The sequence below is a fragment of the Globicephala melas genome, chromosome 15, assembly GCF_963455315.2.
Source record: "Globicephala melas chromosome 15, mGloMel1.2, whole genome shotgun sequence".
Taxonomy (NCBI): Eukaryota; Metazoa; Chordata; class Mammalia; order Artiodactyla; family Delphinidae; genus Globicephala; species Globicephala melas.
This window is the reverse complement of record NC_083328.1, coordinates 70,148,938-70,176,825: the sequence shown is the minus strand read 5'-3', so window position 1 is coordinate 70,176,825 and position 27,888 is coordinate 70,148,938. Positions and strand designations below refer to the sequence as shown.

The 27,888-nt window shown below is 50.0% G+C and overlaps 1 protein-coding gene across 1 annotated transcript; it reads right to left on the bottom strand.

Moving 5' to 3' along the window:
• Positions 1-416: 416 nt before the first annotated feature.
• On the bottom strand, positions 417-16,318 carry SGK2 (serum/glucocorticoid regulated kinase 2). Its single transcript, XM_030843480.2, has 14 exons — positions 16,180-16,318; positions 15,013-15,072; positions 14,128-14,177; positions 13,564-13,621; positions 13,274-13,357; positions 12,245-12,376; positions 11,053-11,165; positions 10,721-10,757; positions 9,604-9,690; positions 7,100-7,195; positions 6,256-6,411; positions 4,363-4,452; positions 2,562-2,767; positions 417-770 (listed from the first exon to the last, which is right to left on the bottom strand). The coding sequence occupies exons 2-13, from the start codon at positions 15,046-15,048 to the stop codon at positions 2,603-2,605; spliced, it is 1,104 nt and encodes a 367-aa protein (XP_030699340.1). The 5' UTR covers positions 15,049-15,072; positions 16,180-16,318; the 3' UTR covers positions 417-770; positions 2,562-2,602.
• Between the last annotated feature and the right edge of the window lie 11,570 nt (positions 16,319-27,888).

The following is a 27,888-nucleotide window of genomic DNA, read 5'->3' as shown; positions in this document are numbered from 1 at the left end:
ATTGTGATTTCTCTTCCTGAGGATGCTGTCTTTTGGTACCAAATTGGGTGAATACAGTTTGCAGTCAGGCTTTGCCAGAAGACCAAAAAAGTAGCTGCCCAGAGCACTTCTTCCGCTGTTGGAGGTTGTAGACAGAGCAAGGGCCTTAGAACCAGCTGCCACCAAGTTCAGTTCCTGGCTGTGCCTTGTACCATCTGGGTGACCTTGGGCAAGTTGCTTACTATCTCTGAGTGAAAGTTTCTTACCTGTAAAGTCAGGTTAATAATTTCTAAATGCTGGCTTATTGTGAGGATTGTAGATAATGCACATGCAGCTCAGAATGTGCTCAGGAAACCGAGGTGTGAACATATCTGTTCTGATATTGAACAGATCAATTCAAGATTCATAATTTATCATTTTTATTTTCTATCCTGGTGAAAATTTTGTGATGTTACAATCTTAGAGCAGATAGAACCATTACGTGTTTCACAACCCATAGAAAGTTGTATACTTTGACAATACTATCACATTTCTGACAACTACGCTCTGTTGCTTTTTGCTTTGGGAAGTTGGGATTTTGGCTTCGCCCTCATCACAGTTCACATTTGTCTATTAGCAGACGCTATTAAGATGGAAATCATAGTGTTTCGCTCAGAATTCACAGCACATATCAAAGGATAATAGTAGCTCTTCTTGACTCAGCTTTGATCCCCAGTAGGTCAGTGTCAGTGTCATTGGTGTGTTTTCCATGGTCTTCCAGCTTCATCCCCCATAATTCCTGGGGCAGGGGGCTGGATAAACAAAAATGTAAGGCAAAGAGTGGGACTGAGTTAAGAGGAAAAGGCAGTAAAATCACCAGCACACACTGATGGTAAGAAAGTTCTTCTCTTGTTCACAAATCAGAAAGCTAATGAGACCACCATGACGTAGGTGATGAACCACAAGCTTGTGAAAAAGACTTTTGTTGCACTGAAATAAGGCAGCATGATCCATCAGATAAGTGCAGGGTGTCCTGGACTCATGGGGTGTTATATGCTCACCTTCCGTCCAATCAGTATTGCTTTTAGAAATGGCTAATCCCCAGGACTGTACCAGCCCCAGCCTGGGCTCCCTATGGTCCTAGACCTGCCAAACATACAGAGGTGTGTGAGGTAGAGCATAGCATGAACTTGGCAGCCAGGCTCAGACGATGAGCATCCAGTTGAATGCCTCCTCTTCGAGACCCCGTTTCCCATAACCCGGCTTGGCTCTCCTTAGAGATTTTGAAAGTCATTCTGCTTGGATCTAACAGAGTGAGAGGCAGACCAGCACAAAGGTTACCTGTGAGAGCCCCAGAGTCAGCTTATATGGCTCCAAGTCCCAGCTCTGGCCCTTGTTAGCTATGTGACCTCCAGGCAAGGTACAACTTCTCTCTGTTTCTTCATTGGTAAAAAGGGGATAGTTGCTCCCTTGGGGTTGTTTTGATGAAAACTGAGACTTGAAAAACTCTAGCACAGAAACTGGTTCAGCATAGGCAAATGTTCTCAAGCTGACTTTGACCAGTTAAGCAAAGAAGGAGTGGTTAACAGGATCAGAATCTCTCAAAATCATTGGGAAAACTAGAGAATAAGACTCAAGGATTCCCAGGAATGACAGGAATGATGCTGCAGCGCTGATCTGATGAGGAAACTGATGCTGCCAATAAGTACCAATTGCTATATCGTTGCCACTTCTACACCAGGAGCTCAGTTTTGTGGGTGTTGTTACCGCAGCTACCACATGAAAGAGAGCTCCCAGTTCCTTCCTTGAGTCAAAAATCTGGCACAGGTGCATCCTGAGGCCACATGCCTGGCCCGAGCCGCAGGGTGGGCTGGGAAAGTTAGTATCTAGTATTTTCAGCTACTGTAAGTGGAGGTAGTTATTGCCTCTCATTATGGCTCATAAAACAGGAGATTCCCTGAATATAGCAAGAGGTTCAGATGCCAGGCAGACAAACCTAACAAATGTGCAATCCATCCACCCAAAGAAAGACATCATCGACATAGAAAAATAAGAGGGTGTTGGGTGATACCCTATAGGCTTGTTACATCTCCGTCATTTTACACATTGAGATCAAACTCCAAACACCAAGAGACCCTCTGGTAAAGAGGTGCTGGTTGCCTACCCAACATTTCCCCCTTCTCTCTTAGTGTTGGACCCCTGTGTTATTGTGGGGAGTAATGTGCCCAGTTAATCAGACATATATCCCAACCTCCATTACAGGTAGGGTGGACGGCTACTGAGATGCAAGCAGAAGTCATTGGGTGGGGCTTCTGGGGAAGCTCTATAAAGGTGCCCTTTTGCCGTTTCCTCCTTTTTCCCTGCCCAGGACACAGAAGCAGTGGTTAGAGCTCCAGCACCACCTTACGATAATATAATAATCCTAATAGTAGAAGCCACTTGCCAAGGACGGCAGAGCAGAAATACAGAAAGCCTCTGATAACCTGTCATACCAGCCCTGGACCACCTAACATCACCCTTCTTTTATTGGCTGGGAAAAAAAGTCTTATTTAAGCCATCGTTACTCTGGGTCACTGTGACTAGCAGCTGAATGTAATTCTTACAGATACAAGCTGGCTTCAGTGGTTTCACAGGTGCTTCTCTTCTAGCAATCTAAGACGGCATCATCCTCTGGTGCATAGGAAAATCCCAGGAAGGCACTTGAGGCCCCAGAACTGCTGGCCATAGTGTCGGGAGTGCAGCCAATGGACTTTGACACAGCTTCTTGGGTGAACTCTGGGTCAAAGTGTTTCAAGTCAGCAGGTCCTGCCTGTGAATATAAGCCAATGATAAGAAGGGAACACTGGGGTCAGAGCTGTCAAAGGAGCCCACAGCCATGAGAGAGATGTTAATGCTCCCCTCTGAGTGCCCCACGGGCATCCTTACTTAATTGTCACTTATTTATGTATTTACATTGGTCATTGTACTCCATGAGGTCCAATAACAATCTATCAATTCCTCCATCCCCCACCCCAGCACCCTACCTGCTCCACACCAACCCTCCAGACGCTGCTGGTAGGAAGTAGATTGTGACATAAATGCAGTATGAATCAAGGACATAAAAACTGTGCACAACAGGGCTTCCCTGGTGGTGCAGTAGTTGAGAGTCCGCCTGCCGATGCAGGGGACACGGGTTCGTGCCCCGGTCCGGGAAGATCCCACATGCCGCGGAGCGGCTGGGCCCGTGAGCCATGGCGGCTGAGCCTGCGTGTCCGGAGCCTCTCACAACAGTGAGAGTGGCCCGCGTACCGCGCAAAAAAAAAAAAAAAAAAGTTCACAACAGATACAGTACAGAGAACAAACTAGTGGTTCCCAGAGGGGAGAGGGGTGGGAGGAAGGGCAAAATAGGTGAAGGGGATTAAGAGGTACAAACTACTAGGTATAAAATAAGTTACAAGGATATAATGGACAGAACAGGGAATATAGTAATACTTTATAATAACTTCGTATGGAGTATAATGTATAAAAATATCAAATTACTATGTTGTACACCTGAAACTAATGTAATACTGTAAGTCAACTATATCTCAATAATAAATAAATAAGTAAAAATACATTCACATTCTTTGACTTGGTAATTCCCCAATTGGAATCCATCTTAAGGAAATAATCACAACTTGGGCATAGATATGCACTTAAAGCTATTCATCAGTCCGTTATGATAAAGAAAAAATGGTAATAACCTAAAGTTCACCATTAGGAATGTGGTAGAATAAGTTATGTTGCCAACATAGGGCTGAAATATTATACAGCCACTTAAAATCATACTTATAATGTCTTATATGACTTAGGGAAATAATGACTTAGTTTTTAGCAAAAAGAAAGAGGGGAGAGATGATATTTATATATATGAAGTGTGACCTATGTAAAAAACATAGAAAAGACTCGAAGGAAACATGCCAGTGGTGCTTTCTCTTGGGTAGTGAGATAATAAGCTTTTTCTCCTTGATGCTTTAAACATCTGTTTTACACACTTTCTAGAAAGAATACATGCCATTGTTATTATAAGGAAAAAAGCTAAACAGAGAGAGAAAATCTTTACAGGGCTTGGCTCTGTCTGGGGGAGCTCCGTGACACAGCGGTTTAAAAACTGTAAAGAGCTCTGCGATGAGGGTTATTGGTGCTAAAAGTTAAGAAGTGCAGCCTGGCTCCTCACACAGAGCTGAACTGGCGGCCAGGACTTCTGGGCTCTAGACCCAATTCTGCCTCTAACTTATGGGGTGGCCTTGGACAAATCACTGAGCCTCTTGGACCCTTGGTTCTCCCATCTGTAGAAAGACAGCGGGCTCAGATACCCTCCCTAGATACCCTCCAAGCTTCCATCAGCCCTGGGAATCCAGAATCTAGAATGTGAAGACCTCTTACCACATTAGGGTTGAAGGGTGGAGTCAGCCTCTTGTGGTACAAGTCGTCCCAGTTTATGGGGCTGAAGAATACATGGTTCTTTATCTCAAGCTGCAGGAAGAAGGTGCTGATCAGAAGTAGCCCTTTCCATTGGCGTTCCCACCCCACCTCACATGCCTCGGAGCTCCAACTCTATTGGCAACCGGTTGTCAAGCCCTAAACTCTTTACCAGGAAGGTAACTTGCCGTTCTGGCTGGTTTCCTGGGACAAAGGAGTGTCTGCAGTTAGACTTCTCCCCTTCGCCATTATCTCGAACTCCAGCCTTCTCCTCGTAGCAGTTGTTTATTCCACAGCTATTTAGTGAGCACCTACTCTGTACCATACTAGGCTGTAGAGGTATGTCAGTGAACAAGACAGCAGGACCTGCTCTTGGGGGCCCCAGGGGATCTTGGGGACCCCCTGTCCCCCATTCTGCTTCAGTGCATCCTGACTCTTCCAGAATTCTAACCAGAGAAATAGAGCAAATCGACTCACTATGGAAGATTTGGGAAATAAAGCCCCAAGAAAAGCTGCAGTTTCCCAAAGATCCGGAATTTAGGATTCAGCCCTGGGCGTGATTCACCACTTCTCTCCTAATCCAAACCAGTGCTGGCACGAACGTCCACCTGTTCCAGCAGGACCTTCTCTCTACCTGTGTTTCTCAAAGAATGATTCTCTGGCTCCATATCAAACCCCCCCGGGGGGTTGCTACAAAGCCAGATCAAAACTATTTCCAGACGAACACCCAAGAAACTGGTAACACTCATTGCCCCCAAATTTAAAAAACTCAGTGGCTGGAGGGACTTTTTCTGAATATCCTTTGGGTTTTGATCTATGGGAATGTATACCTTATTTTAAAAATCATACATATTTTTTAAGATGCAAATTTCCTCTGGGAAGGAGGGGACCTGTCTTCATGAAAGCCCTGTTCTTTAAGCTGTCCAGGGATGGGTAGGCAAATGCCCTAAATGTTGTTACACTTCACAGTATCTGGCATATAGGGCAGTTTGTAAAAGCACTACGTGCTGGACGCTGGCCTAGGTGTTTGTATATATTATTTAATCTTCATAAGAGCTATGAGCTGGGTGCTGTTATTACAGATGGGGAAACAGGTGCACAGAGAGAGGCTAGCCATGTGCCCAGGGTCCTGCACCTAGTAATTGGTAGAGGAGGGATCGGAACCCACGTAGTCTGTCTCACAATCCATGCATCTCAACTTCTAGGCTAGAAGAGCAAGCTTCTAGGGCGCATGCACAGTTGGGACAAATTATGAACCATAAGATACAAAAAGGCCAAAAACCAACTGTCGCTTCTGAGGTGCTGGGAGCAAAAGCAGGATACCGGGCATGAGCCCTGCACACACCACCACCAAGGGGGTGGGCAGACAACCTAAGCCACCCCTCCTGCCCAACCCACAGATCTGCCCCTACTCTCACCCCATTTAAGGAATGAGTCCACCCTCCTCAGAGAGGGCACCTGTTACTTTTCTTTTGCCCCCTCGTGCTGTATAGCACAAGTCCCAGTAAAGCCCTGCCTGAATTCCTGTCTGGCCTCTCATCGTATTGTCACACTCTGTAATAATTTGTGTTCGTCTGTCTGCCTTCCCCTCATAAACTTAATAAGGGCAGAGACCCAGTCTAACGAACCCCTAGCATTTAGCTCAATGCCTGGCACATAGTAGGTGCTGCATAAATACTGGTTGAATAAAAGCGTTAGAATGAAGGAAATAAGTAGGCAGCTGTGACTCTCCAAATGCGTGAATTAGCAGTGCCTGGTTTTAGAAAATAGCTGGATGCATGTCACTGCTTCTGGGTTGCCTCTGCAGGAAGCTGAGAGCCCCACGAGGGGCCAGTGCTCCGCTAGCAGGTCACTTACAAAGTCTGTTTGGGAGCCCAGCCGCTGCCTCTGGTCCTTGTGAAGCAGGGCTTGCAGGAGGTCGCAGGCGGCCACTGTCCGGCCCCCAGGGATCCGTAGCGGCTGGTTCAGAATGTTCTCATACATCTGGGACAAATCTTGGCTGTAGAAGGGCGGCTGGTGAGAGAGAGAGAGAGAGAGAGAGAGAGACGGGAGGACCATCCATGCTAAAGTGGGCACAGTTCTCAGGGACACTTGGAGCAAAGTGGGCAGCTGGAAGGATTCAGCCAGACCTGTGTCTCTGTGATGGCTCACGTGGCAGATGGGAGAGAGACAGAGACCTAAGGGCATCCAGCACAGTGCACAGGCTGTTGGGAAGGCCGAGAAGTCTCTCCCCACCAGTGTGAGGCTTGTGGATCCCCCAGGTGCCTCCTCTATCCCATGTCTCTTAATCCAGCTTGTGCAACGACTTTGCACTTTGCAAAGTTAACAGTTTCCTGTCATCATTTCATCCCAGCCTCACAACCATCCTTTGAGACAGGTTGTAATTTTTCAGATGAGAAGAGCAGGCAGCCTAGGATTGGGTCCAGGGGCTGGTTCCACAACCTGCCAGCACTGTGACCTTTCTGGGTCTCAGTTTCCTTGTCACGAGGCACCACAGGAGTAACATGTGAGACGGTATACTGTAAAGTGCGGAACTGACTTTATTGAAAAAATATATCTAATCCTTGTATTCACTGTGGCATCATCTTTTTTCAGCTTGGAGAGGAGTGATGGCTCATTCAGTTCCTCAAGGAGCCTGAGGAGGCCACACAAGGGACAGATCCACCCCCATCTCTTCCAGAGTCCGCTATACCCCACTCACCAGGCCGTGCAGCATCTCGTAGAGAACAGCCCCCAAGGACCACCAATCCACTGCCCGATCATAAGGCTCTTTACGAAGCACTTCTGGAGCCAGGTACTGTTGAGGGGAAATACATGTATCTGAAAGACACTCAGCCTCCGTCTCCCCATTTGTAAGCAAGGCACTTGGAGGAAAAGCTAAACAGGGGTTGATCCTGCTGTGATATTTACTTGTCTGTGCCTATGTTTATTCAGCATCCATTTGTCAAAGACCTGATTTGCGTGGGGCTCTTTGCCAGTGTGCTAGGGACATAGAGGAGATCAGGCAGGACTGCCCTGTACAGTTGTATGTGTTGTGCATCACACAAAAGTACCAACCAAAGGGGTAAAAGGGGCTGCAAGCCTGGCTATGATCAACTCACCAAGCCATAACCCTAGTATAGGGGTGCATCTGACAACTGACATATATTTATTTTTAAATTTTATTTATTTATTTTTGGCCATGTTGGGTCTTTGTTGCTGCTCAGGCTTTCTCTAGCTGCAGTAAGTGGGGGCTACTCTTTGCTGTGGTGCAGGGCTTCTCATTGCAGTGGCTTCTCCTGTTGTGGAGCACAGACTCTAGGTGTGCAGGCTTCAGTAGTTGTGGCACGTGGGCTTAGTTGTTACGTGGCGTGTGGGATCTTCCCGGACCAGGGCTCGAATCCATGTCCCCTGCATTGGCAGGTGGATTCTTAACCACTGTGCCACCAGGGAAGTCCCAACTGACATATATTTAAAGGGGAAACTTTTTCTAATTAGTCTGCCCAAAGTGGGTGCCTTTATCGAATTTGCTCAAAAGCATCCAATCAGTGTCTTGGGACTAGGAAAGCCCTGGGAATACTCCCGGGGCAGTGGGAAGACTAACGGATAAAGTGTAAGTCAGTGTGGCACATACTTGCTCGGGAAATCTTAGTAACAGATGAATGGAAAGGAGTCAGGAAAGAGGAGGTGGCACTTGTGTTCCTCCTGACAGCTGAATGCGTGCCTTGCGCAAGGAGAGAACCTGAGGCAGAGCTGTGCTTCCTGCCAAACCCGAGGGCTTAGTGGCCTCTTAGCCTGGTGTCTCTGCCACTGAGGAAAGGGGTCTCAGCAACAGACAAAGCCACTTCGAGAGACTGTGCGTGCGGAGAGGGGCAGGGAATTACGCAGACCTGAGCCCTACTGGGTGTGTGGTCACAAGCAGGTCATTGAACCTCCTAGAACCTTGGTTTCCTCATCCACATAATGGGACTGCAGAATCCCTCTCTAGGGGCTGTGTTAAGGACACATGCTAACATATGTGTTACCCCTTGAACAATGGGAGCAACTGTGGTTACTCCTGTCTGTGCTCCCAGCACCATGGCAGTGGCTGAGTCATGGAAGAGACTCGTCAGGGCCACATGTCTCCGACACAATCCAAGGTGCCGTATCCCCTCCTCGCCTCAGCAGTGTCCAAGGAAGGGACGGCTGGGCTTTTAGGCTTTGGGAGGCCAGTTCTGTCTGAGGACACCCTGCCATACCCAAACACAGACAATAGCTCCTGCTTAGAGAGGCCGTCTGTCCATCAGCTCCCCTAAAACCAAATTGAGGAGACAGCTGAAATCTGAGACCCAGATTCTCAAGCACATGGAGAAAAACAAAAGCTAAGTTCCTGTCCCATGCCAGTTCGGGAGGACTTGCCAGCCCTGCAGCCTCAGTCCCCCACCCCCAATCCAGACATCTGTCCAAGCAGCTGGGAAACCCTTTGGACCCAAGGTCCAAGGAGTTTAAGGAAAGGTTTTTAACCCCAAAGCTGCAGGGAGGCCTTGGCAGGACAGAGAGATGTATGTGAATTACTGCTGAAACTCACAAATTTTAACCCTCCAGGATCTTGGTGGCTGGAAGAAGGAGGTAGACCAGTGTCTTCACCCTTGCAAACCTTGATCTTAACTGTCAGGCCAGGGCCTCCTGTGGCACATGGACTTCACCCTGTAGGGCAGTGCTGTCCAATACAGTAGCCACTAGCCACGCATGACTGCCGAGCATTTGAAATGTGGCTGAGCTGAGCTGAGAGGGACCATAAGTATAAAAGGCATACCAGATCAAAGACTTAGTTAGGAAAAAAAAGAATAAAGTATTTCAACAATTTTATGTGGATTGTATGTTGACATGATACTACTTTGCCTGTGTTGGGTTAAATAAAATATATTACTAAAATTGATTTCTCCTCTTTCTTTTTTCTTTTTAAATGTGCTTGCTGGAAAATTTTAAATTGCATATATGGTTTGCATTTCTGTTCCTATTTCTATCGGACAGCACTACTGCAGGGTTTCACCAGCCGGGTCCCAGCAGCCCCTAGAGCTGGTGCCCCCATGACACGGAGGAGGGAACCAAGGCTGAGTGTACAGCCGGCTCGGGGAAGTGCTTGGGTGGAAGAAGTGAGTCCCTCTGATATAAGCTTGTGGCCCTAATCAGGAGCTGTGGCCTAATCCACTCCCAGCCTTGCGCCTCCCAGGAGGTTTAGCTTACCTCTGGGGTGCCACAAAACGTGGACGTGGTCTCCTCAGGCTCTACACCTTCCTTGCAGAGGCCAAAATCCGTCAGCACCACGTGTCCCTATAGAGGAGGGAGGGCAGGGGTGGGAGGGTGGTCTGAGCCAAAGGTATACCCAGGTTTATCCCCAAAGCCCAGATGCCACATCTGGGGCAGTGGCTGTGGGGTCTGATGTCCCTGGCAAAGGCACGAGCTGGCGGCTCCACTCAGAGACTCAGTGCTTCTAACCTGGATGCTAAGAGCAGCACAGGGGCCAGGTGGGGAGATGGCATTGCACTGTCTACCCCCAGCTCATCACAAACTCAGATCGACAACCTACAACAGCAGCAGTTCCAGAATGTTCTCGCTGGAGGGGCCTAGTGGCAGCAGCCCCCTTAACAGAGGGCTGGGGACCCAGAAAGCGTGCCTTGTGGCAGCTGAGCGAGAGGGTGGTTGGTAGAGCAGTGAGTGGATGCTGTGGGGCTCTGTCCAGATCCCCTCTTTAGGAGCTGTCCCACGCATCCCCCCATGCTGGGCCATTGCCCTCATCCAAAGTCATGCCCCCACTCAAGGGGCAATCCCCATCCAATGACTGGTCAGTGTGGGGGCACAGATGCCCAGCCTCCTTGCCTCAGTCTGGAACAGTTCAAAGAGTCATCCCAGCTCAGGCCCACCCCACCCCTGTACGATCAGCTGAGGAGGCCTCACTTGCAACCACAAGGCAGGCGAGCTGCTTCCTCTTCCCAGTCCTGCCTCCTCAGCCCCTTAAACGTGGATCTCTTGAGAGTGTCCCCCAGGCAGCTTCTGCACCCAGTGGCCCATCTCAGAGTCTATTTCCAGGGAACACAGTCTGTGCCACGGAAGGACTACAAAATCCTCGAGCCTCCACATGACTCCACCCCTGCCCCCCACCCCATATACACGTACACGCACATGGATACGTAGCCACGTGTACACATAACGCATATGCGTGTACATGTATGTGTGTATACAGGCATAGGCACACATGCACACACATACTTGAATGCGTCCCTAGCCACATGCACGCATGCACAATGTGTGCACACACACTCATGGGCACACAGCACACACGTGCGCACACATGCCCACCAACCTGGCCGTCCAAAAGAATGTTCTCTGGTTTCAGGTCCCTGCAGAAAATGAGAGAAAAGGGCGCTGTGATGTCACAGCTGCTTAGTGACATGAGCTGGGGACCGGGGTCCTGCAAGAGGAATCTTCATGGAGATGCAGAGATGCACAGGGAGAGCCCGAGGAGGATGGGCACTCAATCTCAGGAAGGAGGGGGCCCCCACTCGCTGGCGGGCCCTCCTCCTCAGACAGAGGACCAGGTTCGCCAGGATTTCAGCAGGGTCTGGGGGTTCATACGACGCCTGGCTGTTGGGGCAGAAGGGCCAGGCCTAGCTCTGAGCCACAGGCAGGCCTCACCTGTAAATGATGTTGAGGGAGTGCAGGTAGCCAATGGCGCTGGCCACCTCGGCGGCGTAAAACCGGGCCCGGGGCTCCAGGAACCGGCGCTCCCGCTGCAGGTGGAAGAAGAGCTGGAGGGGGAGGAGACAGGTGAGCGGGTTCCTGGGGGGCTCCAGCTCCTCGAGAGTGGGGTGGGGGGCAGCTGGCCAAGTGACCCACTCTCTAAGCTGCAATGTCCTCATACAAGGAAGGGCATGCCGGTCCCTGCCCCACAGAGCGGGCAAAGTGTCGGCAGGAAAGATGAATTAGCAGGGGTGGACCACCTACTGAGTTTCAGGCTCCAGCCAGACCCTCTCATGTCTCTAATCTCCTTTAATCTTCCTGACTACCTTCCAGGTATCAAGTAGGAGGCCAGTTTCCCAGAAAAGGAAACTGGAAGAGTCAGAGCTGTCAGGTGACTTGCCCAAGGTCACGTACTGTAATCGGCAGAGCTGTGATGTGAACCCGGGTGCGTCAAAGATGTACTTTTCCTCCAACCCAGTGATAAAATGATTATGATGGTTAGACTGAGCCTAGGTTAGATCTGCTCCCGGGCCAGTTGCTTTGGTCTATTTGGCTGGCAAAGAAAGCCCTTTATCTCCACCGGGGAATTTAGGGATGCAGGACAAAAACTTCCCTCTTGGCACCAGGCTAAGGAGCATGAGGTCACACAGGTTAAATCTGGGGTCACTGAGAAGGGCCATCTTGTCATCTTGATCAGAGAGACAGAAGAGGGAGCCCAGCTTATCCCAGCTGTGCTTCTGGGGCACCAGGTGGCCTCAGATCATTCCCACAGGGACTGGTCACTCCCATGCAGTGTTCTTTGGTGTAAGATGGGGGCATTAGAAATACTGACCACAGAGCTCCTCTAACATTGACCTTTCCCAGGTCCACTGAAGGGATTGTGGGCAGCTCTGCTTGGAAGTCAAGTCATGATGATGGCTGGGAGTTCGATAGACCTGCCTTCAAATCCTGGCTCTGCCGGGTACAGGCTGAGTGGCCTTGAGCAAGTGAGTTACCTGCCCGAGCCTCGGTTTTTTTTAGCTGCAGAATGGGTCTGTTGTAAGGATGAGGGGAGATTGTTCCAGAACCTGGGGCACCATAAGCATGTGGGATGGAAAACTCCTGCTGAGGGCTGGGCAGGGAAGGCGCCAGGTGGACCTATACCCACCTCTCCCCCGTTGACATAGTCCAGCACAAAGTAGAGCTTCTCCGGCGTCTGGAAGGAGTAGCGCAGGCCCACGAGGAAGGGGTGGCACACGTTCTTCAGGAGCACGCTGCGCTCCGCCATGATGTGGCTCTGCTGCAGAGTCACACAGACGGGCCGTGTCACCGCCTACACGGCCACCTCACCCAGGACCTTCTCGTGCCCCTGCTCAAACACCCACCGTGACTCCTCACTGCCCTCAGAGCCAAGCCCAGGCTCCTTGCTTAGTATCCAGGACTCTGCGGTCTACCTCATCCCTGACCAGTCCACGTGGGTGCACCTCCAGCCCTGGATCCAAATGCCCCGCCCCCTCCCCGGGACAGTAAGCAAAGCTATGTTAATACCGCATAAATGAGTCCCAAGGACAATCCTGCAGAGGGAGCAGCTGAGCGTTATCCACATTCAGCCTTGGTTGCTGTCCCCCTGCCTGGATGCCGTTTTCAGACCATCAAAATCCTAGCTTCAAGGCCAGCTGCAAGGCCACCTCCTTCAGCTTTCTGAAGGACACCTTCCCTTCGATGTCCTTGTTAACATTAATTCCCTCTCCTGAGTCCTCCAACTTGACATCCAGTTCTCTCTCAGGGCCCGCTCTGTCCTTCTCATGGAGTTGGTGTTAAGAGATTCAAGTCAGCCAAAGTATCTAGAACTCCCCGTTGGCTGTAGCTTGAAGCGCCTTTGGAGAGCCTGAAGTGTGACCCCCACGTTGCACAGATGGGGAGGCCGGCACCTGACAGAGCAGAGGACTGGTCCACCATGGAGCCCTGAATCTTTAGGGGAAAGCAGAGAGCCGGGCCGGGTCACCTGCAGGCCCTTGGGGTAAGGCGGTTAGCCTGCCTTCCTGGAGAAGGGTCAGCATCCCAGGCACCACCTGGCCCCCCTGCTGGGCCACCTCTGCGCCCAGAGTTGCGACGCATCTTTGGAAGCCACCTGAGGCTGGGGGCGGGGGGCCGTCAAGAAGCAGGAGAGGAGATGCCTGGGCCCAAGCCCTGGTACCTCTTTCTTCTTTAAGATGGACTTTTTCTGTAGCACCTTCACTGCGTAGAACATCCCGTTGGACTTGTGCTTGGCCAGTAGGACCTGAGCAGAAAGACAAATGCAGAACCCGTGGTGACTACTCCTCCAGGCTTTGTATTTCTCGATGGCAGTGCAGGCCTCCAGCCCCTGCCCTGCGCCCATGATTCTGCAGGTTGTAAGCTCCCTCTCTGCATGTGCAGGTAACAGCAGGGGGCAGAAGAGGCCAGAGAAGGGGAGACCCAGGCCTTCCAAGCTCACGGGTCACTCACCTTCCCGTAGTTTCCTTTGCCGATGACTTTGAGGAAGTCGAAGTCGGTGGGCCGGGCACTGGGGGACGAGGGAGGAACAAGGGTCAGCATTTGCAAGCTTGGGAAACTCGATGCTTTAGTTCAAATCAGAGCTTCTTTTTAACTTTGAAGCTGGAGAAGGCAGGGAGCTTTCTAAGAACGCCACGTTCTCCCAGCCAGGAGGGTCTTATAAGGCTGGCCCCTGCCCCTGGGGATCTCACAATCATGTAAAAACAGACAAGGCCGGGAGAAAACCAGACGCAACAGCATAGAAGGCAAAGGAATCTGACCTCCGAAGACTGAGAAGGGCCTGGAGGGTGGGGAGCTGCTAGTAATGCAGACTCTGGGGGGATACTTCAGCCACAGGGCTCAGCATGGGCAGAGGCTGGGGAATTAGTGGGACATGAAGCTAGGCGCCGGTCCTAGGCCCAGATGGCAGAGGATCTTGACGCTGGGCCAGAGAATTGGATTATATTCCCAAGGGGAGGGGGGAGCCAGGTATGAGGGGAGCCAGGGAGGAAAGTTATATGAGAGATGAGAACTCACTTTGGGTTGGCCGAAGGCCCCAGGTTGATATTCCCATTGGCCCTTGAGGGCTAGAAACATTTAAAGAAAGAAGTGATTAAAATCAGAGGGTCCCTAGTCCTTGGCTCCCTCTCTTTCCCCTGGTCCAAGTCCTGCTCCTTTTCCAGTATCTCTATTAGGCTTCTTCCCTCCCTCCCTCCCTCCCTGCCTTCCTCCCTCCCTCCCTCCCTCGTCCCTCCCTCCCTCCCTCCTCCGTCCCTCCCTCCCTCCTTCCTCCCTCCTTCCTCCCTCCCTCCTCCCTCCTTCCTCCCTCCCTCCCTCCTCTCTCCCTCCCTCCCCCATCCCCCCTCCCTCCTCCCTCCTTCCCTGCCTCCCTCCCTCCCCCTCCCTTCCCCTCCTTCCCCCTCCCTTCCCCTCCCTCCCTTCCCTTCCCCTCCCTCCCCCTCCCTCCTCCCTCCCTCCCTCCCCCTCCCCCCTCCTTCCCTCCCTCCCTCCCTCCCTTCCTTCCTTCTTTCCGTCCACCTGCCAACCCACCCACCATCTCACCTGCTTCACACAACAGCCTTGGGAGGCTGCTGACCGTTGTACCAAATATGAGTGTGAGGAAACTGAAGCCCAGAAAAGAGCCATCCAAGGACTTCCAGGATGCCCCACTGGCATGAGAACGCAGGTGTCCTCAGGGCCAATCCCATGATTTCCCACCCCATTTACTTCTTGAAGCCCTTGCCCAAGTCTCTTCTCTCTTTACCCTGTAAATGTCCCAGTTCTGTGGGCTCACAGTGACCCCTGCGAGCACCCCCAGTCCTGGGACCGCCCACGCGGCTGACTGGGACTTCCAGGGCTTTCCTCAGCCTTGGGAGGAAGTGAGCCCCCTGGTGGTGGGTGGGGGAACCAAGACCCACTCACCTGCAGACTGCGGGTCCCAGCAGGGCTAGAGTCCATCTTGTAACAGTGAGCAGGTGGGCTCTGGGGACACAAGGAGAAGCAGGATGAGAGAGCTGATGTTGGGGAATTAGTGTCACCTGTCTGGGGCCTTAGGCACCACTGCCCTCTCCACCCTTCCCCAACCCAGACACCTGCCCGAGGTCAGCAACCCCTGCGTGGGACAAGAAATGATATCCCCTGGACCCAGCCTCTCCCATCAAACACCTCAGGAGGGAGAGAGAGGATGGTCAGCGGTGGCCCCTCCCAGGCTGGGTCCTTTCAAGGGCTGAGGACGGCCAGGGCAGCAAGACCCCTGTGAGCCAGGGCAACTCTGGATATCTGGGGTGGCCAAGGCTGGAAGGAGACTTGCAGAGCATGAAGTCTGGACCCTTCCCCCCATGTCACTGGTGGGAAGTCTGAGGCCCAGAAAGGGACTTGCCTAGGGTCCCACAGCTTGTGAGGGGCAGGCTGGGCTCCCCTGGATCCCTGTGGACGGCCCCGGGCTGGGCTCTGTGCTGACTATTATCTCTCTGCCACAGAGACTTCCGCCTAATGTCCCTGGAAGGGCAGCTGCCCTGGGGACCTTGGGCCAGAGCCATGGACAGACCCACTGACCTATGTCTATCTGAGATGAAACAGTGGAGAGTGTGACCAACGGTCTATGTGGCCAGGAGCATATGTCTTCCCTGCCCCCAGCCTTCAGGGTGGGGGAGGCCGGTATGTCCAGGCCCTGGCTCAGCGTGCCCAGGACCCCAGAGCCCTATCCCTGCTTGGAAGGTCAAGGCCAAGAACCGAGATCTCACCTGAGAACCCAGTTGCTCGTGCAGGCTGCTGGGCACTGTGCATGCCAGGACCACAGCTTTGGCCTACTGTGGGACCTGGGTTGCAGTAGAGACCACCCGTCTTTATAAGGGGGTCCCTGGAGCAATCACCCCCTGGCCTTCTTGGGAGCTGAGAAAGGGACCACAGGGGAAGCGAGGGAATGGCCCAGCCCTGAGGAGCCCTGAGCCACGGAACTGCCCAGATAGGGAGTGCGGCCTGGCTTCAGCCAGTGCCCCGTGTCTGTGCTCCCGCAGACAGCCCACACGCCCCCCTGGCCTGGCCCTGACAGCCCCTCTGCCAGGCCCTGGCCTCCCCAGCCCCACGTACCTGCACAGCCTGAGGAGAGGCCGCGGGGAGAACCAGTGGTTGGAGCCGGAGGATGGTCAGTGGACAAGAGAGCCTCTCTCTGTTCTCCCAACAAGGGCCGAAGTGTCTGTGCCTGGCGCCGGCCCGGCCCCGGCACCCAGCTCGGAACTCCCGGCCGCAGCAAGGGGGCTGTTGATGTCACGCGGGAGCCAGCGGGGCTTAAGAAGGGACCGAAGACCTCTGTTCCCTCGGGGACATCGCCTCCCCCTGGGGGGTGTGGGTGGAAGGCGGTGAGCGACAGCTGCCAGAGAGCCCGGGCGACGCTGGGGCTTGTTAGAATGCGTGTGAGAGTGTGGGGCAAGGAGTGTGTGTGCAGGTGTTTCGTGCAGAATGTGTGTCAGTGTGTCTGTCTGTCTGGTGTACCAGTGTGTCCCTGTATGTCAGGGTATTTGTGCATCAGTGTGACCACATTTGTATAATTTTGTCCGTGTGTCTGTACATCTGTGACTCTCTGTTCTCACTGTGTGGAGATGTGCTTCAATGAGTCTCTGTGTAGCGTAGTGTGTGGACATGGCAGTGTGTACCTCTATATATGTTAACGTGCTGTGTGTATGTGTATAAGTGTGAGTCTGTGTGATACCTGTGTGTGACAGTCGTCATTGTGTGTCTGTGTTCATATTGGTGTATATCAGTAAATTGTGTGTGTGTGCTGTATGTGTGTGTGTGTGCGTGTGTGTGTGTGTAGGGGGCCTGTCTGTGAGGAGACATGTTCCCCAGGGCCTACCAAGGCCTGGTGCAGACCATCTAGGGCTGAAGATGAGGTTCCAGAGACCTCACCGTGGCAGCCGAGAGCCCTTTGCCTCCCAAGAACCTGCAGGTGTTTCAGAGCTCGGGTGTCTGGTTCAGTCAGCGTGGCCTTGGTCTTTGCTGAACACCTGGCCCTCTGGGCCTTTCCCTGCCGGCCCTCCGGGGCTCTGGTCGCTGTCTCCAGGGCAGGGCTGGTTGGCTGTGAAAGAGCCAGGAAGCAGGGTCCCGGTGGCACCCTGGTGCATGAAGGCCTTGCTGCCTGGTGCGATAATCAGGTACTCACAGGGTCCCTTCCTCTCTCTCGCGGAGGTTACATGGGGCGTTCTGGGGAATGAAGGAGTTGACAGGGCCTGACTAAGCTCCTGCCCTTCTGGAACTTTCTATGTGGTTACCACATGCCACACCCAGACCTCTGTAGCTCACCACAGGGTGGGTATCTGTGCAGCTGGGGCCGAGGGGGCTGGTCAGGGAGGGACCTAAGCCCAGTGGCCTTGGGGGTTGTCTGTGGGCTCTGAAGCGGGGGCGTCATACGAGGAAAACCCAAGAACAGTATCAGAGCTCTCCATTTTTTAAGAACAGAAATGTTGAACCAATACACAGATGGACAGGATATCATGTTGGCAAAACAAATGCCCAGAACAATTCTTTTCAATGATGAGACACTGATGCAGCCTTCATTTAGGAGCACTGCTTAGAACAGGAAAACAATAATAAAAATAATAATAACCTCAGTGTCCCACAGTAGGGCACTTCAGAATACCCGCCGGCTGTAATAGCGCCCTCTCTGGAACTTACATCCCTCTTGAGAGACTGTCCCACTGCTATGTTCGCTTCTCAGTTAAAGTCCTTGAAAGAGTTGTCTGGACTTGGTCCCCACTCCCCCTCCTTTTCTCTCTTGAACCCATTCCAAAGAGGCTGTCATCCCAACATGCCTCCAGAAGAGTGGACCAATGACCTCCTGTGGCAGAGCCAGAGATGGATTCTTCGTCCTCATCTAAGTCAGTGTCTCTGAGGACATAACCTGTTTTTCGCAGCTGGCTTTAGGATCTCCCGGTTTCCCTCCTGCCTCGTGGATTGCTCTTTCTTCAGACCTTCCACTGGATTCCCCTCTTTTTTACCCTGAAACACTGGCCCGGCCTCTATCTATACTTGTTCCCCAGTTGACCACAACCAGTTTCATGGTTTTAAGTGTCGACTAAACGCCACGATTTCCAAACTCATCTCTCTAGTTCTGCTTCTCTCCTGACTCTGGCTTCTCTGACACTTCACTAGTTAGATGCCTAGAGGTGCTTCACTCTTAACATGTCCAAAAGGAAAGTCTTGAACCTTATTCCTTCCACTCTGCCCCAGACTACTCCTCCCTCTGACATCCATCTCAGTAATGGTACTACCACCTACTCAAAAGTTCAAGCCACCAACTCGGAATTCATTCTAGAAACTCTGCACCCTCATCCCTCCTCCATTCCACCATGAAATCCCATTAGACTCCACCTTCAAAATATATCCAGAAACTACTGCAACCACCCTGTCCTGAGCCACCATCATCACTTGCATGGATTATTGCCCTAGCATCCCTACTGTGTCCCTATTTCTTTTTTTTTTAATTAATTAATTTTTATTGGAGTAGAGTTGCTTTACAATGTTGGGTTAGTTTCTGCTCTACAGCAAAGTGAATCAGTTCTATGTATACATATATCCCCTCCTTTTTGGATTTCCTTCCCATTTAGGTCAGCACAGATCATTGAGCAAACAGTAGGTTCTCATTACTTATTTATTTTATACATAGTAGTATATATATGTCAATCCCAATCTCCCAATTCGTCCCACCCCTCTCTTCCCTCCTTGGTATCCATAAGTTTGTTCTCTACATCTGTAATTCTATTTCTGCTTTGCCAATAAGTTCATCTGTACTATTTTTCTAGATTCAGCATATAAGCGATATTACACAATGTTTGTTTTTCTCTTTCTGACTTACTTCACTCTGTATGACACTCTCTAGGTCCATCCACGTCTCTGCAAATGACACTATATAGTTCCTTTTTATGGCTGAGTAATATTCCATTGTATATATGCCTGTGTCCCTATTTCTATCTTGAGCCTCTAGAATCTTTCTTCACCAAAGCCAGAGTGACCCTTTAAAACTGGAAATCAGATCATGTGACTTTGTTGCTCAAAAACTCCATTGTTCTTCCCACCACACTTAGGATTCAGATCCAAAGTCTTTTCCACAGTCAACAAGATTCCACGTGACCCGGCTCCCATCTCCATCTCCACCTGGGTCTCCAGGCCCTCCCTCTCACTACGCTAGGACCTGTCTGGCCTTTTTGCTGTTCCTCAAACACACAGAGCTCCCTCTAGTCTCCTGTCCCTTGCACTTACGTTTCCCTCTGCTTAGAATTCTTCCCCCAGATGTCTGCATGGCTGGCTTCCACTAACATCACAGAAGTCTCTGCTCAAATGTCACCTCTCAGAGAGGACTTTTCTGATTGTGCATAACTGATTGTCCCAGTTTGTCTTGGACCTAGGGGTTTCCTGGGATGTGAGACTTTCAGTGCTTAAACCAGTACAGTCCTGGGCAAACCAGGATGGTTGGCCACACCGCAATACAAGTCCCACCGGTTCCCCATCCGGTGTAAGACCTCACTCTCTGACACCTTATCCTGCAACTCTTTAATTGTTTATTTTCTGTCTTGAACTAGAACATCGGCTCTGTAAGTGCAAAGATTTTTCTTGTTCACTGTTGAATCTCCAGCATCTAGATCAGAACCTGGCATATGGCTGGTGCTCAGTACCTATTTGACTGATGAATCAAGGGACGAACTGATAAGATAAATTATAGTACATACGTAAAATGGAAAATTACCCAGCTAAAAAATGGTATACGAGGGCTTCCCTGGTGGTACAGTGGTTAAGAATACTCCTGCCAATGCAGGGGACACAGGTTCGAGCCCTGGTCCGGGAAGATCCCACGTGCTGTGGAGCAACTAAACCCGTGCGCCACAGCTACTGAGCCTGCACTCTAGAGCCCGCAAGCCACAACTACTGAAGCCCGTGCGCCTAGAGCCCGTGCTCCGCAACAAGAGAAGCCACCGCAATGAGAAGCCTGCGCACTGCAATGAAGAGTCGCCCCCGCTCACTACAACTAGAGAAAGCCCGCAGCAACGAAGACCCAACGCAGCCAAAAATAAATAAATTTATTAAAAAAATGGTATACAAGCTTATGTGAATCAAAACGGGAACATACATGTGATACAACGTCAAGGCAAAAAGCAGGTTTCCAAATGGTAGGTGACCAGGAATACCATCTTTGTAAAGAAAGTATAGACATGCAAATAACCATCAAAGAAACGGCTGGAGGGACACGACCCAAGGTGACAGTGGGTTACGTTCCTTTTTATCTTTGTACCACTGTGTAAAAATTCTCAAAGTGTTGCTGTTCACTTAATACTTAGGTACTAAGTCCTGGTGGGAGCTTTGACATGCTTGCGGCCCCCAAACACACTCTCCCATCACCTTGACTGTGACTCCTACACCTGAGCAAACTCTCAGCATCTTTCTCTCCTGGTACCACTGCCCTCTGATTTTTCTGGCCAGAGGCTGAATGAACATCGATACTTTTCCTCTGACTCTTCAGACCTGCAGAGACCCCTGCAAACTCCCGGCGGGGGGGTAGTCCAAGCTCCTCCGTGAACCCTCCAGCCTGTTCCTCCCCCTAACTTGCCCCAGCCTAGACTTGCATCACTCTGCCCCATCACTACACTCACCTGCCCCCATCTCCCTGGACCTGCTGAATGCGGTGGGAGTGCGGGTGGTGTCACACAGCTCCCTCTTCTTGGAACACTCCCCTGACCAATCTGGTCTGCTCAGCTAACCTTTGTACCTGTCCTCGCTCGCCTTCCCCAGAAGCCCCGCCAGACCACCCCCAGTGCCATGAACCCTAGCTCCCTTCCTTGGGTCCACTTCTGTTATTACACTGTCTTCACTCTACTGTCATTTATTCCTTTACAAGCCTGCCTGCCCAGTGCCCAGCAATGACATACCAATGACAGTGCATACCAACTGGGTCTTATTTTGTTCCTGCAGTGCCATGGGTTAGGAACTATCATCATTGCTGTTTTAAAGAGGAGGAAACAGGCATGGAGAGGCGAAGTGACTTGACTGAGACATCTAGGTAGTAAATGATATAACTGGGTTTTGAACCCAGGCAGTCTGACTCCAAAGCCCATGGCCTGGAATTTCAGGAAGAAGTTAGGAATTTAGAAAAGAAAGGAATGAAGTTAGTGGGAAGGAAGTTAGGATGAAATGGGTTAGTTAGGAAGGAAGAAAATTAGGCAGCTGAGAAGGCAGAGAATTAGTTGAGAGGGAAGGAAGGAAAAGAGCAAAGAAGGGATGGAGGGGGACTTCCCCGGCGGTCCAGTGGTTAAGACTCCGCGCTTCCACTGCAGGGGGTGTGGGTTCGATCTCTGGTCAGGGAACTAAAGATCCCACCAAAAAAAAAAAAAAAGAAGAAGAAAAAGGAAGGGAGGAGGGAAATTATAGAAAAAATGAAGGAAGGGAGTTAGCAAGGAGCGTGTTAGGAAGGAAAGAAGTCCATAGCGTAGTTAGAAAGGAAATTAGCTAGGTAACTAGTTCCCCAGTTTGGTAGACCAACAGGCCGGCAGGCAGGTGCCCTGCTCACGGCTGAACCGCTCACCTGAGAAGGCTGTATCCCAGCTCAGGTCCTGGGCAGCAGTCCCGTGCCCAGCTCTGCCTTCCGGCCTCTCTGCATGGTCCCTCTGACCTGAAACCCAACCCTGACTTGCCGAACAACCTTCCTGGTCAGGAGCGACCTGTCATCCACTCGCTCAGGCTCCCAAACCAGCTGAAGTTCAACCTCCCAGACCTGCTGGCTGGGAACCGGCTGCAGGGCTTTCCAGTTACTAATTAACCGCTGGACCTGAATCACGACGCTGGCTGCTCCCACTGGCTCCTCCACGGGGCCCTGCCCTGGGGACCCTTTTGAAAAAGGTACAGCACAGCTTAAGTTGTGTGACCTTGGGCAAGCGACTCCAGCTCCCTGAGCCTCATGTGAATCGGTGATGACGGTGTGTGTTCTGCCTTACAGGGAGGAGCTCTGAAGTCCCTTTAACACTGTCACATTTCACTCTCTGAAATCTTCCCTCCGCCCCCCTCCACCGACCCCCACCTCCAATTCCAGCTCAGATGCTGACTCTCCCACATAGCCTTCCCTGATTCCATCAGCGGAGTCACTTTCCCTTTCTCTTAGAGCCTGGAGAACTGACCATGGAAAGGGCTTGTCTTGCACAGCTCTCCCTGATGGGGACGACCCGCCTCTGGGATTAGCCCAATCGTGGATCCATCCAGAGAGGGGCAGCTCATTCCCTCCGCGGAGCCAGCCTCATCACCTGATACCTCTGGCACTCTCTTGTGTTGACCCAAAGCCAGGGCACAGAGCTCACCTGGTCTTGCACTGCCTGGGCACCGTCCTGGAAGGAGAACCATGGCTGAGCTGACACCCATGCCCCGCTCGGCTTTTTGGAGAACTGAGGCTCAGGCACCAGGGCTCAGCTCACCCCAGGCTTTCTCCTGCTTGATCTGAAGCTGCCCAGACCAAGGGTTCTAACTCAGGGAAGGCGTAGGGCCTGGCCTGCTGGACAGGTGAGAAAACCTCTGCCCAGTGCCCCCTTCTTAGCAGGCAACTCAAGAGTCTGACTGCCATGCTGCCTCCTTCGCTGCCTTTTTATTAAAATGTCAACAATTTCCCAGTCATTCTAGTGCCTTAGAAACTGGCTGCTCTAATGTGCTCTGGAGGAACCCTGCACACCTCATTCCCAGCCTCCGCCAACACACAGCGGCAGGTGTCTGGCTCCTGCCCCGAGAGAAGTGGTGGCTGGCCAAGGGCACCAAGCAAACCAGGGCAGAGCCCCGGGTCCTGCCCCTTTCCGGACAGAGCTGCGCCTGCTCTGCCAAGCTCCTCCTCCCCTACATCCCTCCTCCCACACACTCGCAAAGCCAGTTAAAAAAAAAAACAACCCACATAATGGTGTTGCATAAACTGTAGGGAACAATTCCAACATACCGAAGACTTTGAAATAAACAGTGAAAGTTTCTCCTCCAACCCACCTTCCATCTCATCGCCAGGGGTAACTGCTGTTAACAAAACGGTGATTCTCCTTCCAGACTTTTGTCTGCGCCCTCGTCTACATATCGCACCAATTTTCCCCCCAGAAAAATGGGCCGTACTATACCTATTGTTCAGCAACTCACTTTCTTCCCTTCACACACAGCTTTCCATGTCAACACATACAACATTTTAAAAAACATCTGTATCACATTGTATATTGTGGGATTAATTTCCCATTCCTATTTCCTATTCACTCTTCCTTTGCTGATGGACATTCAAACTGTTACCAAAATCACAGTAATTCTAAGCGGGGCCGCAGAGAACATCTTTGTGTTAATATCCTGTGACCTTGGGCAAGCGTTTCCGTCTGATAAACTCCTGCAAGTGGGAGTGCTGGGTTAATTTTGACCTATCTACCAAATTACTGTAACGAGCTGTACCAACTGACATGGCTATCGGCAGTGCTTAAACTTGCCCATTCCCCTCAAAATACTGCAGAAAATAGCCAAGGCCACCCCTACCCTGATGCCACTGCAGTAAGGCAATCCCTTCCCATCTTCATCTTCCTTCTTCTTTCCCCTTCCAATCTCCCTGTCTCTTCTCTCTCAGCTGGCTGGATTCTGTAGTTTGGGTGTGAAGGTCAAAGGTTTGTTCTCAGGGATGAGAAGGGGAAACGAGAGCCTGAACCAATAGGAACCCACTTCCGTGAAAATTCCCTCCACCTTGACATTCCTCAGCCCACTTTTCTGTGCTTTATCTGGTCCCCTGTCCCTACTCCCACCAATACCCCACACTTGCACACACCCTCTCACACCTGCAGATTCATCCATAGGCCGAGGGAATAACAGGCATTGGACTGAAAAGCCTGTTACCCAAGTGGGCTGGGCGCAGGACGCTTGGGCCAACATCGTTCACACACAGGCCAGAGATGAGCCCCCCAGTTTTCTCTTAGGAAAAAAGAGTTTTAGAAAGTGATAAATGTACCAAATTTTAAAAATCAAGCTGGACTATGAGGTGGATAATGAAAAACTTCAGTTCCTTGTCTCATTCCTCATCGACAAGGAACGCACTTTAGCTGCTTCCTTTGGTAATCACGTCCACGTGTCTAAATAGCATGATTATACTGCGATTCCTCCATCTGTCATTTTTAGAAATTCTCAAGTGGCTTCCTTCTTTTTCTTTTTCTTTTTCTAACACCTTTATTGGAGTCTAATTGCTTTACAATGCTGTGTTAGTTTCTGCTTTATAACACAGTGAATCAGCTATACATTTACATATATCCCCAGATCTCCTCCCTCTTGCGTCTCCCTCCCACCCTCCTTATTCCACCCCTCTAGGTGGTCACAAAGCACCAAGCTTATCTCCCTGTGCTATGCGGCTGCTTCCCACTAGCTAGCTATTTTACATTTGGTAGTATATATAAGTCCATGCCACTCTCTCACTTCCTTCTTACAATATTTAGATCTCGCTCATCCAAATACACACTTCTGCTTTTCCTAAAGTTAATTAGTAATTGCCTCATTCGATGGCTTGAAATATTGAACATATACCTCTGCATACATACACACACGTATATAAATTCTCTCTCAAACTCTCTGATAGAGTTGAAAATAGCCTCCTAATACAATAATATATCGATTTCAGTTTGTTTGGTTGTTTTTTTTCTCATCCTTCCTGGGGACTTTCATCCTTCTGTCCTCATCTGGGCAGCTGTTCAGTTGACAACTTGGCCCTTCCTTTCCCATCACTCTAGAAATTCCCTTTGTCCCTCTCCTTTTTTAAAAAATTAAATTAAATTAAATTTTTTTGGCCATGCCGCGTGGCATGCAGGATCTTAGTTCCCTGACCAGGGATCGAACCTGTGCCCGCTGCAGTGGAAGCACAGAGTCTTAACCACGGGACCGCCAGGGAAGTCCCCTTTTTGTCCCTCTCCTTGTTGGAGGTCCTATTTCCTGGATCCTATGTTGTCCTCTTTTTTTTTTTTTAACATCTTTATTGGAGTATAATTGCTTTACAATGGTGTCTTAGTTTCTGCTTTATAACAAAGTGAATCAGCTATACATATACCTATATCCCCATATTTCCTCCCTCTTGCGTCTCCCTCCCACCCTCCCTATCCCACCGCTCTAGGTGGTCACAAAGCACTGAGCTTATCTCCCTGTGCTATGCAGCTGCTTCCCACTAGCTATCTATTTTACATTTGGTAGTATATATAAGTCCATGCCACTCTCTCACTTCATCCCAGCTTACCCTTCCCCCTCCCCGTGTCCTCAAGTCCATCCTCTATGTCTGCGTCTTTATTCCTGTCCTACCCCTAGGTTCTTCAGAACCTTTTTGGTTTTTTTTTAGATTCCATATATATGTGTTAGCATATGGTATTTATTTTTCTTTCTCTGTGTCCTCTTTCTTTTTTTTTTTAATCTTTAAAATTGTGGCCAAATCTACATAAATAAAATTTGCCATTTTAACCATTATGAAGTGGACAATTCAGTACCATTAAGTCGTTTCACAGTGTTGTACAACCACCATCATTATCTATTTCCAAAACTTTTTCATCACCCCAAAGAGAAACTCTGTAGCTATTAAGCAGTAACTCCCAATTCCCCCTTCACCACAGCCCCTGGTAACCTCTAATCTACTTTCTGTCTCTATTGCCTATTCTAGATACTTCATATAAGTGGAATCATACAATATTTGTCCTTTTGTACCTGACTTATATCACTTAGCAAAATGTTCATCCATGTTGCTTAGCCCATTTTATGGTTGAATAATATTCCATTGTATGGATGGATATACCAGTTTTTGTCTACCTGTTCATCTATATTTTGTCTACCTATTCATCTATCAGTGGACACTTGGGTTGCTTCTACCTTTTGGCCATTGTGAATAATGCTTCAATGAACACTGGCATACAAATAATCCGTTTTCAAATCTTTTAAGTGTATATACTTAGGAATGAAATTGCTGGGTAATATGGTAATTCTATATTTAGCTTTTTGAGGAACCAAACTTCTCCTTGAAGAGCCAAAGTTTTCATGGTGGCTGCACCACTTTACATTCCGACCAGCAGTTTCTCCACATCCTTGCCAACAATTATTATTTTTCTTTTTTTTTTTTTCGATTAAGGCATCCTAGTGAATGTGACATGGTATCTCATTGTGTTTTGTTTTTTTTTTTTCCTTTTTTCCCACGGTACGCGGGCCTCTCCCTGTTGTGGCCTCTCCCGTTGTGGAGCACAGGCTCCGGACGCGCAGGCTCAGCGGCCATGGCTCACGGGCCCAGCCGCTCCGCGGCATGTGGGATCTTCCTGGACCGGGACACGAACCCGCGTCCCCTGCATTGGCAGGCGGACTCTCAACCACTGCGCCACCAGGGAAGCCCTCTCATTGTGGTTTTGATTTGCATTTTTGCAATGACTAATGATGTTGAACATCTTCCCATGTGTTTATTAGCCATTTGTGTCAATGTATCTTCTTTGGAGAAATGTCTAGTCAAGTCCTCTGCCACTTTTTATTTGGGTCGCTTGTCTTTTTGTTGTTTAGTTTTAGGAATTCTTTATATATTCTGGTTATTAAACTATTGTCAGATATAAAACTTGCACCTATTCTCTCCCTGCAGGTTTTCTTCTCACCTTTTTGATAATGTCCTTTGATAGACAAAAGTTTTTAATTTTTAAAAATAAATTTATTTATTTTTGGCTGCGTTGGGTCTTCGTTGCGGTGTGCGGGCTTATTGCGGTGGCTTCTTTTGTTGCGGAGCATGGGTTCTAGGCACGTGGTCTTCAGTAATTGTGGCTCGTGGGCTCTGGAGCACAGGCTCAGTAGTTGTGGCACACGGGCTTAGTTGCTCCGCAGCATGTGGGATCTTCCCGGACCAGGGCTCGAACCTGTCTCCCGCATTGGCAGGCAGATTCTTAACCACTGCGCCACCAGGGAGGTCCCCAAAGTTTTTAATTTTGATGAATTTCAACTTATCTATTTTTTTTCTTTTGTTGCTTGTACTTTTGGTGTCACATCTAGAATCCATTGTCAATTCCAAGGTCATAAAGATTTACCTCTGTTTTCTTCTAAGGGTTTTATGGTTTTAGCTCTATTTTTTATATAGTGTAAGGTAGGCATCCAACTTCACTTTTTTCCCATGTGGGAATCCTATTGTCCTGTTCTCATCCCTATTGAATGGACCTGACACTCTTTATCAAAAATCAATTGGCTGGGGCTTCCGCGGTGGCGCTGTGGTTAAGAATGTGCCGGCTGATGCAAGGGACATGGGTTTGAGCCCTGGTCCGGGAAGATCCCACATACTGCGGAGGAACTAAGCCCGTGCGCCACAACTACTGAGCCTGCACGCCTAGAGCCCATGCTCCGCAACAAGAGAAGCCACTGCAATGAGAAGCCCGCGCACTGCAACGAAGAGTAGCCCCCGCGTGCTGCAAGTAGAGAAAGCCTGCACGCTGCAACTAGAGAAAGCCCACATGCAGCAACGAAGACCCAACACAGCCAAAAATAAAAATAAATAAAATAAATAAATTTATTAAAAATATCAATTGGCCATAAATGTATGGGTTTATTTCTGGACTCACAGTTCTATTCAATTGGTCTTTAGGTCTGCCTTTATGTCAGTATCATACACGTTGATTACATTAGCTTTGCAGTCAGTTTTGAAATCACAAAGTGTGAGTCCTCCAGCTTTGTTCCTTTTCAAGATTGTTTTGGCTTTTGGGAGCCCCTCGCAATTCCATACAAACATGAGAAGCAGATTCTACATTCCTGCAAAAAAGGCCATTGGAATTTTGATAGGGT

Coding starts and splice junctions, on each gene's coding strand:
- SGK2 (XM_030843480.2), bottom strand. CDS start 15,048: ATGGACTCTAGCCCTGCTGGGACCCGCAGTCTGCAG. Junction 9,691..10,720: donor ACATTCTTTTGGACGGCCAG/GTTGGTGGGCAT, acceptor CCTCCTCTATAG/GGACACGTGGTGCTGACGGA. Junction 7,196..9,603: donor CGTTTTGTGGCACCCCAGAG/GTAAGCTAAACC, acceptor TCCCCTCAACAG/TACCTGGCTCCAGAAGTGCT.